Source organism: Camelus bactrianus, chromosome 30, assembly GCF_048773025.1.
Source record: "Camelus bactrianus isolate YW-2024 breed Bactrian camel chromosome 30, ASM4877302v1, whole genome shotgun sequence".
NCBI classification, from domain to species: Eukaryota; Metazoa; Chordata; class Mammalia; order Artiodactyla; family Camelidae; genus Camelus; species Camelus bactrianus.
In genome coordinates, this window is record NC_133568.1 from 17,806,279 (window position 1) to 17,824,055 (window position 17,777).

The following is a 17,777-nucleotide window of genomic DNA, read 5'->3' on the forward strand; positions in this document are numbered from 1 at the left end:
AAGGGTCCAACGAGGCTCTCGAACCCAGTCGCTCCCCTCCCTGGGAGCCCTGGGTCTTCACTGGACGAGGCTCTGGCCCCGCAGCATTCTGGGAGTGGTAGTTTTCTTTCTCCCAGTTCCTTCCAGGTACACCGGTGGCTAAGACTCGCAGGACTACGATTCCCAGACGCCCAAGCGAGTCTCCGGTCAAGTGGCCGGCAAGGCTGGTGGGCGGGGCCGGGCCAGCGCTCCGCTGCCGTCTGACACCCGGAGCCCGCGGGCCGCCTCGGCCCCCAGAGACCCCGGCATGGTGCGCGCGGGCGCCGTGGGGTCGCATCTCCCTGCGTCCGGCTTGGACATCTTTGGGGACCTGAGGAAGATGAACAAGCGCCAGGTAACGAAGGCCCGCGTTCGGGGCGCGCCCGAGGACCGGGACCGGCTGCGACAGCGGGAAGTCGGGGCTCCCCGGGTAGGGCTCTCGCAAGGAAAGCGCCCCGCGACTGGGGCTGGCAGTGACCCGAGGCTCCCGCCCTGGGCTCTCGGGGGCCCTGGGTTCAAATCCTCACAGACCCACGTGCGGGCACTTTCTTGCTCTGACTGACATGTGCGTATTTAGGGGACAGTGGCCCGGAAAGGGAAGAGAAATAGAAACCCCTGTCCTACGGATGTCTAGTGTGGTTGAGGAAGCGGGGAGAGGTGACTCTACGGCGAGTGACAGCTATCTGCGCACGTATTTCAAGGGCCACCCCGTGGAAGAGGGAACAGATTTCTCTGTGGGGCTTCTGAGGCCTGACGTCCAGAGGAAGGCTGCACGCGGATGCAAGTGGCAGAAAGGCTGGCGGGAGGGAGGAACTTCGGGACCCAGGGAACTGTCCAGCGATGCCTGCCAAAGCAGTTTCTTCCCATCCTGGGAAGTGTTTTCCCGACCAGGCGTTGGGACTAAATGAAGCTCCTTGTGCGGGAGAGCCCGCTGGTGGTGCTCTGTCGCTGTGGACTGAGTGAGTGTGCCAAGGGGCTTCCAAGAAGTCTTCCCTAACTTCTTTCTCAGATTCCGTGGTCTGGCAGCGCCTTGACTACGGGAGGCAGGCAGCCTGAGGTCTTTGGGCAGTTAGGCTTGATTTCTCACCCCTCTCTGAGAGGACCTCGGAGGAAAACTTCCTTCTTACTCTCTCCTTAGCCAACTCTTGGCCAGCATCACTGTCTTTGGGTCTTTATCTCTTCAGTATAAGGCAGGAGTGAGTAGGGCCTAGAAAGGATGCCCCCTCAGCTGGGAAAAATGTGATTCTTAAGCTTCTAGATAGAGAATTTAGGGGACCTGTACGGCACGGACATCACGATGGATACCGTGGATTCTGATGCTACTCTTGATACTAATAATAATTCGAAGAAAAAGGGAACCTTCCTACTAGGGAGATTTGGTTGTCTTTGAAAATGGTATTAATTCTCATGATTTTGACAGTATACTGTTTCATTTGTTCCATTATATTGAGCAGTGGGGTGATGCCCATGGAAGGACACAACTTATTCCTTTGGGCATGTGTGTTTCTTTTCCTTTCTTTTCTTTCCTCTCTTCCCCCACCCTCCTCTTTCTTTTTTCCAAGTACAATTTCAGACTAGTGCAGTCTTGTGGGAGAATTTGGTGGCTTGAATCTCATGAACTGGCTGTTTCTAGGAGTGCATGTCAGATGAGCTCCTGGGAGTTCCTGTGATTAAGATGAGTTGTGGCAGAGATTATCACTAGCTTGAAAAACCTAATGCCTTGAGCATTGATGCTGTTCACAGGAAAATCCCCCAGGAAGCAGAGCTTTACTTAAAAATATGGACTTAATTGGCTCGGTTTTAAAAATGTCCCTAAAATTGGTACCGATTACTGATTGTAGACTCTCAATGAAGGCCTTCTGATGAATGCATCAGTCCCCAAACCAGTTTGCCTTTTGAAAGATCACTATATTCCCAGTCTAAATTTAGGGGCCCATTAGTATCTGGTTGCATTGCCTACATTTTGCTAGTCTTCTAATTTAAATTCCGAAGCTCATTACTGCTGCTTCCTCGTACTTTTTTTTTTTTTTTAAAGCTCTGTCCTTTTGTTTGTTTCTTTTTCCCTCCAAAATAGCATTCTATGACATCTTGTCAGGCATGCATGCTCCACCAGTCTTGGAAGTGGGACCTCCCTTTTCTGCTGCCCTTGCTTACTGTTAATTAAGGAAAGAGCCACATGCAAAAACAAGGACTCTTTGTTTCTGCTGTGAGGAAGAGAGGAAGACCAACAGCTACTGGCATTTCTGCTGCTCTGTCAGCCACAATGTCTGGTCTGAAATATTTGTTTAAAAACTCTTAGACATTGGCTATTTCATCTCTGTTTGACAAAGACTGAGTGTGAGCCTGCTTCTAAACTCTGCTGGGGTGATTTAAGTGCCAAGCATACAGAGTTGGGAGGCTAAGATGAACAGCAGCAAAAGGCACCAGTGACATGTGGGGTGTGTATTTTAGATTCCAGTGAGCTTGTCATTAGTAGTTACATCAAAATTACATTTTCTAGATACCCGGATTGCAATGCTAGGCTCAGTTGATGGGTCCCTTAAAGGTGGTGTTTGAAACGGTGATCTGTGCTTTTGTGGTTAGCTTGATTGTTAGGTTTTGTGTAATTGGCCATCTCTTGAGCAAACAGATGTCTTGTTCAAAGGAAGTTTGTTTGTTTTTGTTTTTTAATGAATTTTGGTTTTAATACCCTTCAGTGAATTTTTCAAGCATACAGAATTATACTGGAAAATATATTCTTGGTCTTTATTAGATAAGTGGCAATATTTTATAATTTGCTTTTATCAGAGTGGAGCCCCATGGTTTGAAACTTTGTATAAAAATAGCAATCTCTTGAAAACTGTGTCTTGGGCTTTCCTAATCAGAGCTGTGATTCATAATGAAACAATGGTCTTTTACTAAACCCTTAAGTCAAGCGAAGCAGGTGGTGAAGTTTTTGAATGTGAACTCAGTGAGCAACTTCTGCTTTGGACTGATGTGATCTGCAAGGCTGATTTTAGGTTAGAAGCAACACTTTAACATATAATAGCCCAACACTTGAAAAATACCCGTTTAGCACCCCAGTTTCCTTTTTTGCTCTCCTGGGTATTGAATTTAGTTTCATAATTTGCTACTGACACAGTAGCCAAGGAGTTGAAAAAAGTGTATGTAATTTTAATTTTGAATTGCGTTTATTTTCCTATTTTCACTTATTGAATAAAAATATCTTAGTTATTTTAATTCACCCTTTGTCCCTACTTTTGTAACCTTCACAATTACCTCAAATTACATAATTTCACACAATAGTAATTTTAGCAAGAGACGGTTTTGAGCTTTGCTCTTCCTTTCTTATGATCATATCAGAATACGTTTTCATGTTTTGTCACACTCTTCAAAATGATTATTTTCATGGCCTCTATCTTGTCCAATTGCACTTTAAACAATCCCCCACTCCCTCCAAGATTTTGAAATTAACCTTTGCTCATCGTAGGAATTTTAAAGAATAGAGAGTAGTTTAAAGAAGACAATTCAGTTGCTCATAATTCCACCGTGCCAAGGTAGCCTCTGTTGGAGGGAGGATGTAGCTCAAGTGGTAAAGCACATGCTTAGCATGCACGAGGTCCTAGGTTCAATCCCCAGTACCTCCTCTAAAAATAAATAATAAAACCTAATTACTTCCCCTCTGCCAACACACACACACACACACACACACACACACACACACACACACACACACACAAAACCGTAAGATAAGCTCTGTTAGCATCTTCGGGGATCTCCTTGTGTTTGCTTTATAAACTGTTTACAGTTTGTGGAAATCCTACTGCAGCCTACGTTTTTCACTCAGTATGTCTTGAGTGGTCATGCCCATTAAAGTTCTTTATTCATTGTTTGAGATGATGCAGTAATTTGCCTTTATTTACTCAGCCATTTCTCTACTGTTGTTCATTTATTTCCTTTTCCCTGTTACTAGAAATAAGACTGTAGTAAATATCTTTGGGCCATAATTCCCTGTCTGCCTTTGTTTTAGACTGAATAATTCCTAGACGTAGTTATTAGTGGACCGAGAGCAACCTCTTGTTACTAATGCTTGAAACTAAATTGCTTTCAGAATGGTTATAGCAGCTTGCACCCCCACCACAACATATGCTTACCAAGCACTGAGTATGAGCATTAAATGAAAAAACAACTTTAAGTTTACTAGGCTGAAAAAGAGGGAAGGGTGGAGGCAGGATTTAGTTTGAAGATTTTATTTTATTTTAATTTTCTTTTATTGAAGTATAGTTAATTTACGGTGTTGTGTGAACACTTTATTTATTCACCATGTGTATTTCTTCTTTGGAATATTAATAGTTTTAAGCTTTTGCCTCTTTTTCTTGTTAGTGGGATTTTAGTGTTTTTCTTACTACCAGTTTGTATGTGTCCACCATGAATTTCTCACTATTTCTTTAACAAATTGAGTACTTACTTTTAGCCAGGACTTTGTTGAACATTGGGGATACAGCAGTGAATGAGGCTGAAATCATCGTTGCCTTTGTGGAATTTACAGCTTACTGTGAAAAACACATTAAGTGATTATATGCGTAATTATCAAGGTGATGGATGGTATAAAGAAATACAGGATGCAGTGAGAATATATAACAGGAGGACCTAGGCTGGTCTATAGCAGAGGTTGGCAAACTCTAGCCTACTGCCTGTTTCTATAAATAAAGTTTTATTGGAACACAGCCATGTTCTTTTTTTTTTTTTTTTTAACATATTGTCTCTAGCTGCTTTCTCACTGTAACAGTAGAACTGAGTCATTTCAGCAGAGATGATAAGGCCCCTAAATCTAAAATATTTATTACCTGGCCCATGTGCTCTTTGAAGCCCTGGCAGATCCCAGCAGCGTAGCTGGTGTGCAGTGAGCTTCTGCCGACGCTGGGGAGTAGGGGCCCATGTCAGGGCCTTAGAGATCATATTCATCCTCAGAGTGTGGGATGCAGTCAGAGGGCCTTTCTTAGGGCACAGAAGTGACCAGAGGTGCATTTGAAAATGAGCGCTGAGTGTAGCGTGGAGAACACATTGGAACAGGTGTGCCTGGACATCGGGAGGCTGGTTAGGAGGCTCTCAGGGTGTCTGACAGGCTGTGCTGGTGCCTTGGATGAGCCTTGGAGGAGAGAGGGGACTGTGTGGATGCCAGGAACGTTCAGAGGATGGAATGTATAGAATAAATGAGTAGGGGTGGTAATGCCATTTATTGAGATGGGATCATGAGCACTGAAGGCTTTGTGGGGAAGTAAGTTCAGTTTTGATCATGTTGGATTGGAGGTGCCTGTAAGGACATCCGAGTGGACGTGTCAGGGAGGCGGTTGGAAATCTCAGTATTGGGAATAGTTAGCATGATGGTCCCAACGCCAGCATTTGAAGGTCCAGTTAGAGGAGGAGGAACTGGCAGGGGGACTAAAAAGAAGGTGGTCAGAGAGTATAGTATGCCATCCTGGAAGCCAGGGGCAGAGAACGTGTAGAAGGGATTATCTGTGTTGAAAGCTGCCAAAAGCTCAGCAAGGTAAGGATGACAGTTGTCCATTGGATTTAGTGAGCATGCAACTTGAGTCTGAAGGCTGAGGAGTGACTTAGATGGTGAAGAAGGAGAGAATCCTGGGGTGGAAACTCTTGAGAAATTTGGCTGTGAAGGAGAGAGAGGGTGTAAAAGCTGCGCGGAGGATGTGAGGTGGAAGATTTCAGATGAGAGAGACTTAAGGTGATGGGAGGGAGAAGATCTGGTGCAGTGGTCCAGCCTCTCTGTGCATCAGGATCCGCTGTGAGCTGTTGAGGAAACAGGCATGCCAGCACAGCACCCCTCCCCTCCCATTGATTCCACTGGTCTTGGATAGAGACCAGGTAGACCATGTTCCAAAGGCTCCCCAGGTGATTCTAAAGGGAGGCTAAGGCTGAGAACCAATGGTAGCGAACCAGCAGCTTCAGCATCACCTGGGAACTTGTTTGAAATGCAAATTCTCAGGCCCTACGTGGGGATGCTGGTGCACATTGAAGTTTGAGAACCATTGCTATAGAGGCTGGTCTACACTCTCAGAAGTCAGAACCCTGTAAAACTACCTGCCACATCCCTACTAGGACTTCCTGAGTGCCTTCAGCCCCCATTTCTTGAGGCCTCATGCATTAAAAAAACTATTTACAGAGATATTTAAACTGTGCTTAAAATTGCATTTTAAGCTGTATTCAATCCTCAAAAAGAGTCCATCACCCTGCGTTGTCTCAGTTAAAATTATACTTGGATATTCGAGGAAAACAGTATTGTCCAGAATCACATGATCTGAGTCCTAGTTCCAGACTCACTTCAAAAGGATTTTCTGGAAAGCTGGCAGGTAGCTGGGATCTAATCTCACTTGCTCTGATATACCACTAAAACTATATGCAGTCAGGGGAGCTTAAAAAGGCATCCGTTACTCCAAGATAGGAAGCCCAGGAAAGAAAACAAGATCAAATCAAATACTAGACGCTGGCATACAGAAGAGGGGCCGCTGACATAGCCGGGCCAGCAGTGGGGACTGAGGACTAAGTCCTCACTGCGTCCCCTGAGAAAGCCTCCATGACTCAAGCATTGGCAGGACCAAATGTCTCCAGAATGGGGCTGGGGGAGGGGTGTACTTAGAGCCCTAGGCGTCCCCCCCCCAGCTCTCCTCAGAGGTCTTCCCCTCCCAGCTAGAGGTCTGGAAGTCTCTTTTCCGGAGGAGTAAACAGAAGTCCTGGGGTAGGGGCTGCTGCCAGTCCCTATGGAGGACGCCGGCACTGAACTGCGAGGGGCTGCGTGCTGCCTGGAGAGATGGCGGTGGAGGTGGGGGTCCCGCAAGGACGAGAGTCCTGCGTGTGGGTGAACACACAGGCCTGTGCGCAGGGAAGGGCCTCCTTGGACCAGAGCCGTGGGGATGGGGTAGTGTCAGTGCCAGGTGTGCTGCTAAGAGTGGGCAGTTACAGGGGAGGCAGAGGGGCTCGGGAGGTGAGGAGGTCCAGGAATTGAGACGCCAGAATGTTGGCTGGGCCATCCACGCTCTTCACATCCCAAGAGCAGCCGCAGGAGTGCTGAAGAGGAAGGCTGAGGCAGGTACCCAAGTGAGGAGCCATCCTGGAGGACAGTGAGGGAGGCGGCCCTGTGGGTCCCAGCTCAGTGGTCTCAGGTGGAGTGAAGTCAGCTTAGAACCACGTCCTTCCTTGGGTGGCCTTCCCTCTGTGTTCTTAACCAGATGTTTGTTGCTCCTCTTTTAAAACATTTATGGAAACTCTAAACATGCAGAGTGTTTAAAGTTTCTGTTCATTAAAAAATTTTTTTAATTTGTATTTTATTATTATTTTCAGTGGAGGTACTGGGGATTGAGCCCAGGACCTCATGTGTACTAAGCATGTGCTTTACCACTGAGCTACACCCTTCTGCTCTGTTACTTTTAAATTGTACTTTCAGATGCCTCATGGCTAAGTGCGGCAGGACTCTGAAGCCTCAGTTGGGGCCGTCCTGGCGTGCGTGGGGCCAGGTGGTTCTAGGTGAACCACGTGGAGTGTGCCGGGCCCCCAGGTCAGACCTGGTTCTCTACACTGGGGCGGGAAGCCTGGTGGTAACACCCTCAGGATTGAAGGTCCTGGGAGATTCCCGAGAGGTAAGGAAGGTCTTACCGAGGCTGTTGCAGAGCGGGCCCCACAGGTTGCTCTGGTTTTGTGTGTGTGTGTGTGTGTGTGTGTGTGTGTGTGTGTGTGTGTGTGTGTGTTTTCTTCTCCCTTTTTCTCTTATTGAAGGAGAGATGGTATATGGGCATTTCCATGGACAGAAGTTGAAATTCTACCTAGTTTTGTAGTTTATGCAAACTAGTTTCATGTCCTAAAATCACAGCTTTTTTTTTTTTTGCCTTTTTTTTTTTCTTTCCCAAAAACAAGCACATTTCCAGCTTAGAGTTAGTGAATATTCTGCCACTGGTTCTCACTTTCAGTTTGGCCTTTTTCATTCCAGCTCTACTACCAGGTTTTAAACTTTGCCATGATCGTGTCCTCAGCGCTCATGATCTGGAAAGGCCTGATCGTCCTCACGGGCAGCGAGAGCCCCATCGTGGTGGTGCTGAGGTAGGTCCTGCCGGCCGCCCTGCGGCTGCCGCCCTGGGGACCCAGGCGCGGTGGGGACAGCCCAGACTCTGGGTTCTCACTGGAGAGAGTTTTAGAGTTTTCTTCTATTTGGTATCTATTTTGAGAAAGTTTCGTTTTTTCTGGCTTTTGTTAAAAAATCTTACCTTTTGCAATAGATGTTTAGGCCTTTCATCATGTTGATGCCACCATGCAAGGTGACATTTTAATAATTTAGTAATAATGCATTATTTGTGTACAAATTGATTTTTTTAGGTGGATCTTTTTATTAAGTATAGTCAATTTACAGTGTTTAAATTTCTAGTTTACAGCATAGTGATTCATTTATATATATATGTATATATATATTCCTTTTCATAGTCTTTTTCATTACAGGCCATTACCAGGTATTGAATATAGTTCTCTGTGCTGTACAGTAGAACCTTGTTGTTACAAATTGATTTTTAAACATAACTAATTGAAAACTATTACTTGGTTTTCTTTGTACCAAGTAGGCAGGAAGTAGGTATCCCCAGTGCGTAGCATCGTGTCATATTTTTTCAGATTTCTTCAGCCATATTGCAGTAGATGGCTCCTCTCTTCTCGAGACTGTTACTCTTAAAAGCACAGCATCTTTATTTTAGAAAAGTTAATACTGTGGTTAACTTCATGGAGCTATGAAATCATCCAAGGGGAAAAACTTAATAATCAATGTGAAATTAAATCACATGTTTGGGAGCCATTAGGTGCTTGAAGATGCTTTGTGCAGTGTGTCTTATGGATCACCGAGTCTCACTGCAGTGGGAGTGGAGCCCTTTGGTTTTACAGGGGGAGTGGCGGCTGCAGCAGTGACGTACGTGGTGAGGGTCCCAGGTGGTCAGGGCAGGAGAACCCAGCACACAGGGTTCTTGGCTTCCAAGCCGGTGCCCTTCCCTTCCTCTCGCCCTGCTGCCACGTCATGGGGCTACAGCCAGCCACCCTTCTGTGGCTGACCAAGGGGCCCACTTCGAGAGAGACAGCATTTCCATAAAGTGGGGAGCCCGAGGCTAGCAGAGCTCACACACAGAGCTGAGGGGCCTCTCATTCACTGGGTTCACGCTGTGCTCCGAGGGTGCCCGAGGGTCTGGGAGGGTAAGTTAGGAGGGAGAAGGGGACCATGCTTATGGATTGTAGACACCTTAACCTTGCTTCACTTGTGACAGCTCCACTTTTATATATTTTATGTGGTTATACTTTACCTGGTAAGATTTCATTTGAAGGAAGTATTTTTAAGGCTTTAAAAAAAAGAAAGAAAGAAAGAAATTAAACCCCTCAACTTCAAATGGGCCCTGTCACTTAACAGCTAAGGAACCGGAGGCCCAGCGAGGCCAAGTTGCTTGCATCTCACAGTTGCTTGTGGCAGTTTTGGCAGAGCCAGACTCCATCCCAGATGTCCTGGCTCTCCTTCCGTCACATGGACGCACTCGCGTGCAGAAACTCTCGTGAAGTCGCAGTACCTGCAGTACCTGGGGGCTTGTTTTTCTTAAAGCATCCTTTATAATTCTAAAGCAATTTGGTTTGTCAGCATTAGCTGTTGACGTCACGAGGGATGTGTGACCTTGGAGAACACTGACCTTGGGGGCATCCCTGGCCTTTGAGGAAAGCAACGATGAGCTGTCATTAGTGAAACGTCTCAAAGAACTGCTTTCCTCATGGGACGTGATGATGACTCTGTCTGAGGCCAGGCTGCGGTGTGCTCTTCCTGCCTCTGAGACTTGTTCACGGAGGTTTTTAATTTTTTTAACCGCAGTCCTTGTCACAGACTGCGATGATTTTCTAGAAACTTCTCCCCATTGTGTGTCTTCAGGAATTTTGTCAGAGTGAAGATGAAGCAACAGATAAAGAAAATATCTGAAGCATTTTAGCTATTATTCTTTAAAAGAAATGAAACCCTGAAGCAATTACGTTGTATTTTCAGAAGATGATAAAATAAACTTCCGTGTTGGGCTTGAGGGGGAGACCCAGGTTTGTTTTTACTTAGATATTTTCTCTTTCTTTTCCTCTTCATCATGTATATTTCCAGCCCTCGCTACCCTTTGAAATTCAGATTTGTTTGGTTTTGAGTGCTGGACCTATTACCATTCTTAGAGTCACTGGTTTCCCCTAAAAATAAAGCTGTCAGCAGGTGCGGGGTGACAGGCTGGCCTCAGCTGCGTTTCTCTGGGCTGCTTCCCGCCTGTGCTCCAGGTTTAAGGTCAGGGGCTGGGAGGGGCGGGTGGACCAGCGTCTGGGGCGGCTCCCCTTGTGAACCCACACCTTGTCAAGCCCCCCATTTCTTCATCAGACTGGTTCTTTCTCCCCATTCCTGCCCTCGACATACTCACTCGTCGTTGGCTCCACAGCCCCTGTGTTTAGTCTGACTGACTTTCTCATGCAGTAAAACAAAGCACAGGCGGATAGAAAATGAGTTCTGTTTTGATGATTTCACCTTCCACTAGATTACACTTTACTTTGAATCCACTGAAGATTTTTGGCGTGGGTTTAGACTGGTACTCTGTGGGATTATTCACGGGCCTCACGTCAAACACAGTCGAGTTTTGTTAGAATTGGGCTTTCTGCAGAACACGGTTCAAAGGATCGCGCTGCAGGAGTCGGAAGACTTGGCCTTGACTCTTGTCCCAACCTTCAGCTTGGCTTTCGGTAGATCATCCTCCCTAAGTGTATTCATTAGTCTGTTTCTCGTTCCGTGAACAAGTATGTCCATGACCTGGGTGCTGGGGACACACCACAAAATGTGAGAACTGCCCTAGAGTATTAACCACCTTCGGAGCCTGTAGTTCTGAATGAAAGTAGTATTGGTAGATGGAGGGCTTTGAGGCTAAAAAATGGCTTTTACTCCAAAGAGTCCACATCATTCTGAGTTGTTTTTCTACCTGATGCAAACTGCAGAGGGGCCCAGTAGTGCCCTTTTCACACTTAAGTCCGAGAAGAAACGATTCCCTTTGTCCCTGACCGTTGTCCCCATGAGCGGTCAGGAGAAACCCCTGCGGCCCCTTGTATATAGCTCGTCGACCTACATGACTGTGATGAAAGCTGACCTTCTGACTGGTACGTTACATTCTTTATGAATTGACGTGTTCGCCTGGCAAACCCAGGGTACTTCTGATGTGATTTTCTGCTTCCTTCCAGTGGCAGCATGGAGCCAGCCTTTCACAGGGGCGACCTTCTGTTCCTAACAAATTTCCGGGAAGACCCGATTAGAGCTGGCGAAATCGTTGTTTTTAAAGTGGAAGGACGAGACATTCCAATAGTTCACAGAGTAATCAAAGTTCATGAAAAGTAAAGACGCTTTACTTCTCTTGGGTTTTGTTCCGTAAATTTTGGGGAGACAGTTTTAACGGTTGATTAGAAAGTGGCAGAAGCACCGAGTGTGTTCCTGTGTCTGCCGTTTATTAACTGGGTGGCTTTGCACCTGCTGCTCAGCTCAGCGTGTTCAGTGGGAACGATGCTACTTTATCCACTGCAACTCACAGGGTGATTATGAGAACAAAGTGAGCTGATGGTCACTAAAGCACTTGAAAACCCTAAACTGCTGCACAATGTAAGATGGAATGTATTCTTGTGTAATAGTAGTTATTGGAAAGAGTCTCAAAGAAAATCAAGTCTCATTGTAATTGAGGAGGACTTTGATATGAGAGTTACCTTCTGAAATGTAGAAAGCTACTGTTTCTCTGTCACTTTGGACTGACTGGCATTCTCAACAGTAAGATTAGCCCCAGAGGGATAAAAGCTCCTTTCCCCAACTCGTGCCATGATTCGGTCATTGCATATCCTGCATTAATTTTCCTCCCAAAATGGCTTTGCCTTTCCCTTAAATGCCAGTGATGACTTATTAAGACACTTCTTGGGAACCAGAAACAATTACTTCTGGCTCAAATATATTCAGTTTCCATGAGAGAATACAGTCATATGATTAGCAGAAATGTTATATTTTAAGCTACATTTACCTTTATGCAGCTTAGTGTAGCATTTTACCTGCATGAGTTATGGAATTAAAATCAGGTATGTGTATTTGTATGGAGTGTGCGTGTGTAACTATTTATACACTTCCTGTATTAGATTCTCATTCCATTCAGTGCTTCCAGGTGTTCCCCAAAGATGTTTGATTCTTAAAATAGTCACTTCACTTTACTCTAAACATTAGCGCGGCCCTGTCCTGGTTCGTGTTAACACACCAGTACTGTGCTAACGTTAGCTGGTGTCTACTTGTTAACTTACTGACGAAGAAATGTGCTCAGTCACGATGTGTCAGAACTCTCACCTGCTTTTAAAACAATTTCCAAAGATGAGAAATTGTTCAAAGCTGGGGAAATAATGATTTGCTGTAATTTGCATGGATTGTGAGAGGCAGCCCGGATTTTTGGCCTCTTGATTTCCTTCGTAACCGCAGCGGCAAATCGACTTGCTCCTTTTGGCATGATTTCTAACCTTTGTGGACTTTTAATATTTTATCAGATTATTTAGTGCATTTTTTCATTTGTCTTATTGAAAGAAGACCCTCTTTAAAGGTCTGTGATGCTATAATATGGTGCGGCTGGTGTCAAGGCGGAGCAAGCACCGGTTTAGAATGTTTAAAACGAGTCCCACCTGTCTTTTTAACACAGTGATTTTATACCGTTTGTAATTCTTGTTTGTTTGCAAACTGGATTGTACACCACCTTGCTCAGTGGTGAAGGAAGTAAGGTGTTAACACAGTCCATATTTGGTAAGGAGAAGTAAACTGAGGAGAGCTAAGAGCGCACTCATGTTTGAATTACCTCGAGCGAGGATCTGTGTAATCTGGGACCAAGTTCACGTCCAGAGTGAAGAGGATTATCAGCCGTGTTAACCGGTTGGTCTGTGAGGACTGAGAGTGGGTGGATTCAGGTGCTGGAGCAAGTCCTTGCCACCATGGTGCCCTGTGCTTTCCCATGCTTTTAGGTTGTCAGGGTTAACTTAAGTGTTTTAGAATTTAAGTCTACAAAATTGCCATTAGATTTGTGCTTTAGCTGAATGGTCATTTCCAAGCAATCCTCTTAGACCAAGAAAGATCAAGTTATCTTTGACTGGTTTCCGAAAGGGCCATATCTGACTGCAAAGTGTTGGCTACACGGATATTTTTCTAACAATGCTGTGCTGAAAATAATTTCTGAAAGGACATTGTTTTGCTTTCCAGAGATAATGGAGACATCAAATTCCTGACTAAAGGAGATAATAATGAAGTCGACGACAGGGGCTTGTACAAAGAGGGCCAAAACTGGCTCGAAAAGAAGGACGTGGTGGGAAGAGCCAGAGGGTGAGTGAGGGTCAACTTTTATGCTCCACAGAAGATGCAGAAACCAGAGAAGTACTTAGAAACAAAGAAACCAAATGTGTAAGTTAGTAGAATCATCGTTCATTACAAATGTTCTATGTCAGGAGAGTTGTGAGCAGCTCTGCTTTGGACTGTGAAGACTAAACGTAACTCAGAACATCCTAAGGGCCTAAAATCTGAAACTGAATGCAGGTATGCTGTCTGTATCATGGGTTTAATTCTATTTTTGAAATAAATCCTCACCTAGAGATTAGTTATTTATAGATTTTAAGTAACAGTTGTAGGAAATCCTCCCAGAGACTCCCCACGGTCTAACACTGTGCTGAATACCCGAGGTAGGCCTTGCACCCACACAGGTATGTGCACGCATATATAATACACACACTTTCACGAAGAAGAATTGTATTTCTTTCACCCCACAGGAGGTTGGAAATCACTTTCTCTGTTAAGTCTACATGTGTCTTTTTAAACTGCTACATGCTGTTCCTCTGAGAATCATACCTTATTTAACTAGTCTTCTTTTGGTGGACATTTGGATTATTTCCTGTTTCTTATGACTAAAAACAGTTCTGTGATAAATTTTTTTAATACCCAACTTTGTATAATTGTTCCAGTTATGAGTTCTGCTTCTGGTTGACACAGCGGAGAGTCTGTCCTCTTATTAAATACCAAAAAAGGCTATTCTTCCCCTCTCTTGGTGACCCTTTTTATGTTTAACCCTTGTTGGAAATGTCTCCTTTTATGTAAATCCCATCGGCTGCATCAGGCTGGAGAACACTGGTGACATTTTCTAAGATTCAGCTTTATTCATCAGACTGCGGGTTAAGGCCTCTTTCTTCCCCTTTCCTCCCCTGCTCAGCTTTTAACCATTTGCTCTCTATTGCATTTCCAGCAGGGAGATGAGAGACTTGGGGCTGGTCAGTCCTCTATTTTAGACACCTAGGTGATAGGCTTTGTGTAAGTGAGAGGTTGAAGCTGCTGGTGTTGAAGAACACTCGGCGGCACTCAGGGCATGTTACCTTATTTCTCATCAGTGACGTGATTGAGGCTTGGGTCACACTGATTACACGTTGACGTCAGTTTTTTCAGCACGATCCTTGGCTGGCTTGTGCTGGTTTGTTATCTCTGGGACCATAGTCGTGTTTGGGCACAAGTTACGGGATTCACATTTGCATTCAGCGCCCAACAAACTTGCCTGTTACATCTGAAAGGTACCATGGAATGAAAATCATGAGGGTCCTTCCAGCTACAAACTAATCACTCGTGTGCTTTTAAAAGCCTTCTCTAACTGCAGTTTTTATGTAAGTCATCTGAATCTTAACTTCTCTACTAAGAAAAACGGCACTGGGCTTGTGAAAGTGGTGCATTCTGTCGTACAAGGGGCTCAACTAAGTATTTTAATTCCGTTCTGGTGGCTGCAGCAAGTGAAGACACACAGTGTCTCTAGCTCGGGATTTGCCTTCTTAAAAAATTGTCCTGGCTCTTAGCACTGATGCTTTTCACTCATAAAAGCCTTTTGAGACAGGAGTGAGTATTGTCTTTATGGCTCCAATCAGTGGTGTCTCCCGAGGCGATTTTTTTTTTCCTAATGCTGATTTATAGTGTTTTCAAGTGTTGCTATCATCCTATAACAAACACTTTTTATATTTCTGGCTTTTTTCCCTGACAATTTAGGTTTTTACCATATGTTGGTATGGTCACCATAATCATGAATGACTATCCAAAATTCAAGGTAGGAATTTATGTGTACGTCTGTATTTAAAAAAAACAAACAACAGGGGCGCTTTAACATGTGCAACTGTAAAGATGCCGTCTGTTTAAAATGTTTTGCTAGTGAAGTCTTCTACAGAGTGTAGTTAACTACAATAACATAAATCATTTAAATTGTCGACACTGAAATTAATTTGAAGTAGCTACTTCCACCTTTTATGTTCATGGAGTATGTTCTAAAATGGCACCTATATATTTTTTGCTTTTTATTACAGAGATCTTTAAACATACAAAAAAAAAAAAGGAGTCCAATGAACCCAGTAATGCTTATCTCACAACTTCAACAAAATAGTATCTTTTTTAAAAAAAAAATCATTTGAAACACAATAGGAACACCTACGTAAGAATGAGTAGTACATTATCTGTGTTTGTCGGACGTTTAATATTCAGCCCATCAGTATATTTGGGGCGTTTTAACTCTCATGTGTTATTGAACAGCTCACTTGGGGAACATAGCATGGGGAAAGAGGTCATCTTTTGATTCTGTCCTCAGTCCAGTATTGACCAAACTTTATCTGAATACGTTTATAGGCCAAACTTATTTGTCAGCCTCATAGTAATCTTCCATTGTGTTTTCTTTACAGTACGCGCTTTTGGCGGTAATGGGTGCATACGTGTTACTAAAACGTGAATCCTAAAATGAAAAGCAGTTCCTGGGACCAGATGGAAACAAATTCTGTTGAAAGAGAGAAAAACTAATATATTTGAAATGTTCCACTTTCTGTATAAAAGGAAACAATGTGGAGACGTTTTTGTCTTGTTCGAATAAATGATTCATCAATAAAGACTGTTTTCTTTTGTGGACTCTGATTTGGATGCGCTCAGTCTCTCTGCCGCTCAGGGTCATCATCCTCAGCCGAGTCTGAGGGTCTGCAGCACTTCCAGAATCAGCCAGGCCGTTTCTGGGCCTGGCCTGCTAGTGGGACAGCGTGTAGTCCACGTGACATAGTTGTGACGTCTGGGTTTCCAAAATAAAATTCCAGGCATAACATAATAGCATTTCCGAGGGGAAACAAACAGGCCCTTAAAAGGAAATGATTTCTTATTTATTGAAGTGTAGTCTGATAAACTAATAAAGCCTAAAATCTTTTTAGAAAGATGTGTTCTGCTTTCTTTTTGTAGTTTGATATATCTTGAGATTGTTGGATCAATTTATTTAAAAGTGTTTGATAAGTTACAATAACAGTGCCTACTCTTTTGATAAATTGCAAAAAGCACAAATGAGTAAAAGGGTCATGTCCCTTTCCCCTCAGCCTCCCTTCACCGTTTCCCAGGGATCTCCACGATTTGGGTTTAGTTTTGTTACATTTGCACTATGCACAGTGCTGCATATAAAGTAGTCCTTCATGAAAATATTTACCAGGCCCTTATATCCCAGCCGCCGTCTCAGGTGCTGGGGCTGCTAAGCCCCAGCCTGGGTGGAGGTTACAGGGCGGTGTGATTTCAGGAGGGACAGCTGATCTGGGAAAGTGAAGGGGGTGGGGAGCGGATAGAGGGCGCTTTTCTAATGGGTCAGGGAAGACTTCTGGGGGGGTAAGACACTAAGCAGAGTTAAAAGGAATGAGAGGGAGTGAGGCACCTAAGTCTTGGGGAAGCACCACCCAGCAAGTGCAGAGGCCCCCGGGAAGGATGTTCTTCTCAGGCGCCGGTGAGGATGCAGAGCATCTGACTCCTGTAAGATGCGGGTTCTGATGCAGGAGGTCAGGGGCGGAGATGGGGTGGGAGGAGGGACCAAGATTGCACCCCTGATGCTCCCAGGGGCTGCTGATGCTACTGGGGACCGGATCACACAGGGAAGCGTCAGGGAAATAGAGAGGTGGCCAGCGGTGCTTCCAGACACACCCTTCCACTTTGCCAGAAAGTCCTCTCTTCACTGAGCAACGTGATGTTGACATCCTTCCCAGTCAGAGCTTAGTGGTCTACCTTGTTCTTTTAGGTTTGTCCAATTCTGATCTAAGAATTTAGGATCCCTACAAGTCACTTAACCACCTGGGGGCCTTGAGCATAACTTCCCTCAGCCTCAGATGGCGGGTGAGGACCACACTCACCTTCCGGCTTGTCTCGAGGAGTAAGCAGATGATTCCTTGATGCTCTTGGCTCCGTGCTGTACACAGTCTGCACTTGGTCAGCATCACCCCCGGTTACATATGTTTTCCTCTTCAGTGTAACCTGCGCCTCGTCACGCACCTGTCCAGTCCCTCGCTGACTGAGCTCTGACTTGGCGAAGATCAGCAGGAGTGAACTTGGGGGGCGGCCTGCCCTTTAATCCTTTCTTTCTGCTAAAATAGGCTATTGTAACAATAATGGGCCTCATCCTGTTGAAATCAGCAAAGTGAAAGAAAAAAGATTTACAGAATACTTTCTAAAAACATTATTCCCTTGTTCCCTTTAATAAACTCTTTTCTTAAGGAAAATAGATTTTTCTTCCCTGAACTAAAAGTGGAATTTTAAAATGTTGGGTCAATAGGTTACTATTTCATCATCTGCCTGGGGTGATATAGTTGGTTAATATAAACTTTAAAGAGCTCCTAATGTGGCTGAGCTTTTTGGCAATTCTTTGAACATGCCTGAC

General features: G+C 44.7%; 1 protein-coding gene across 2 annotated transcripts; it reads left to right on the forward strand.

The window, feature by feature from the left end:
• Positions 1 to 181: 181 nt before the first annotated feature.
• SEC11C (SEC11 homolog C, signal peptidase complex subunit) lies at positions 182 to 16,015 on the forward strand. 2 transcript variants are annotated; one of them, XM_074355265.1, is made up of 6 exons: positions 195 to 373; positions 7,997 to 8,106; positions 11,272 to 11,421; positions 13,298 to 13,417; positions 15,110 to 15,167; positions 15,790 to 16,015. In XM_074355265.1, the coding sequence occupies exons 1-6, from the start codon at positions 287 to 289 to the stop codon at positions 15,841 to 15,843; spliced, it is 579 nt and encodes a 192-aa protein (XP_074211366.1). In that variant the 5' UTR covers positions 195 to 286; the 3' UTR covers positions 15,844 to 16,015. The 2 variants fall into 2 exon arrangements, with proteins under 2 accessions (XP_074211368.1, XP_074211366.1); XM_074355267.1 differs by lacking the exon at positions 11,272 to 11,421 and having other exon boundaries at positions 182 to 373.
• The last annotated feature ends 1,762 nt before the right edge of the window (positions 16,016 to 17,777 follow it).

Coding starts and splice junctions, on each gene's coding strand:
- SEC11C (XM_074355265.1), top strand. CDS start 287: ATGGTGCGCGCGGGCGCCGTGGGGTCGCATCTCCCTGCGTCCGGCTTG. Junction 374..7,996: donor GGAAGATGAACAAGCGCCAG/GTAACGAAGGCC, acceptor TTTTCATTCCAG/CTCTACTACCAGGTTTTAAA. Junction 11,422..13,297: donor GTAATCAAAGTTCATGAAAA/GTAAAGACGCTT, acceptor TTTGCTTTCCAG/AGATAATGGAGACATCAAAT.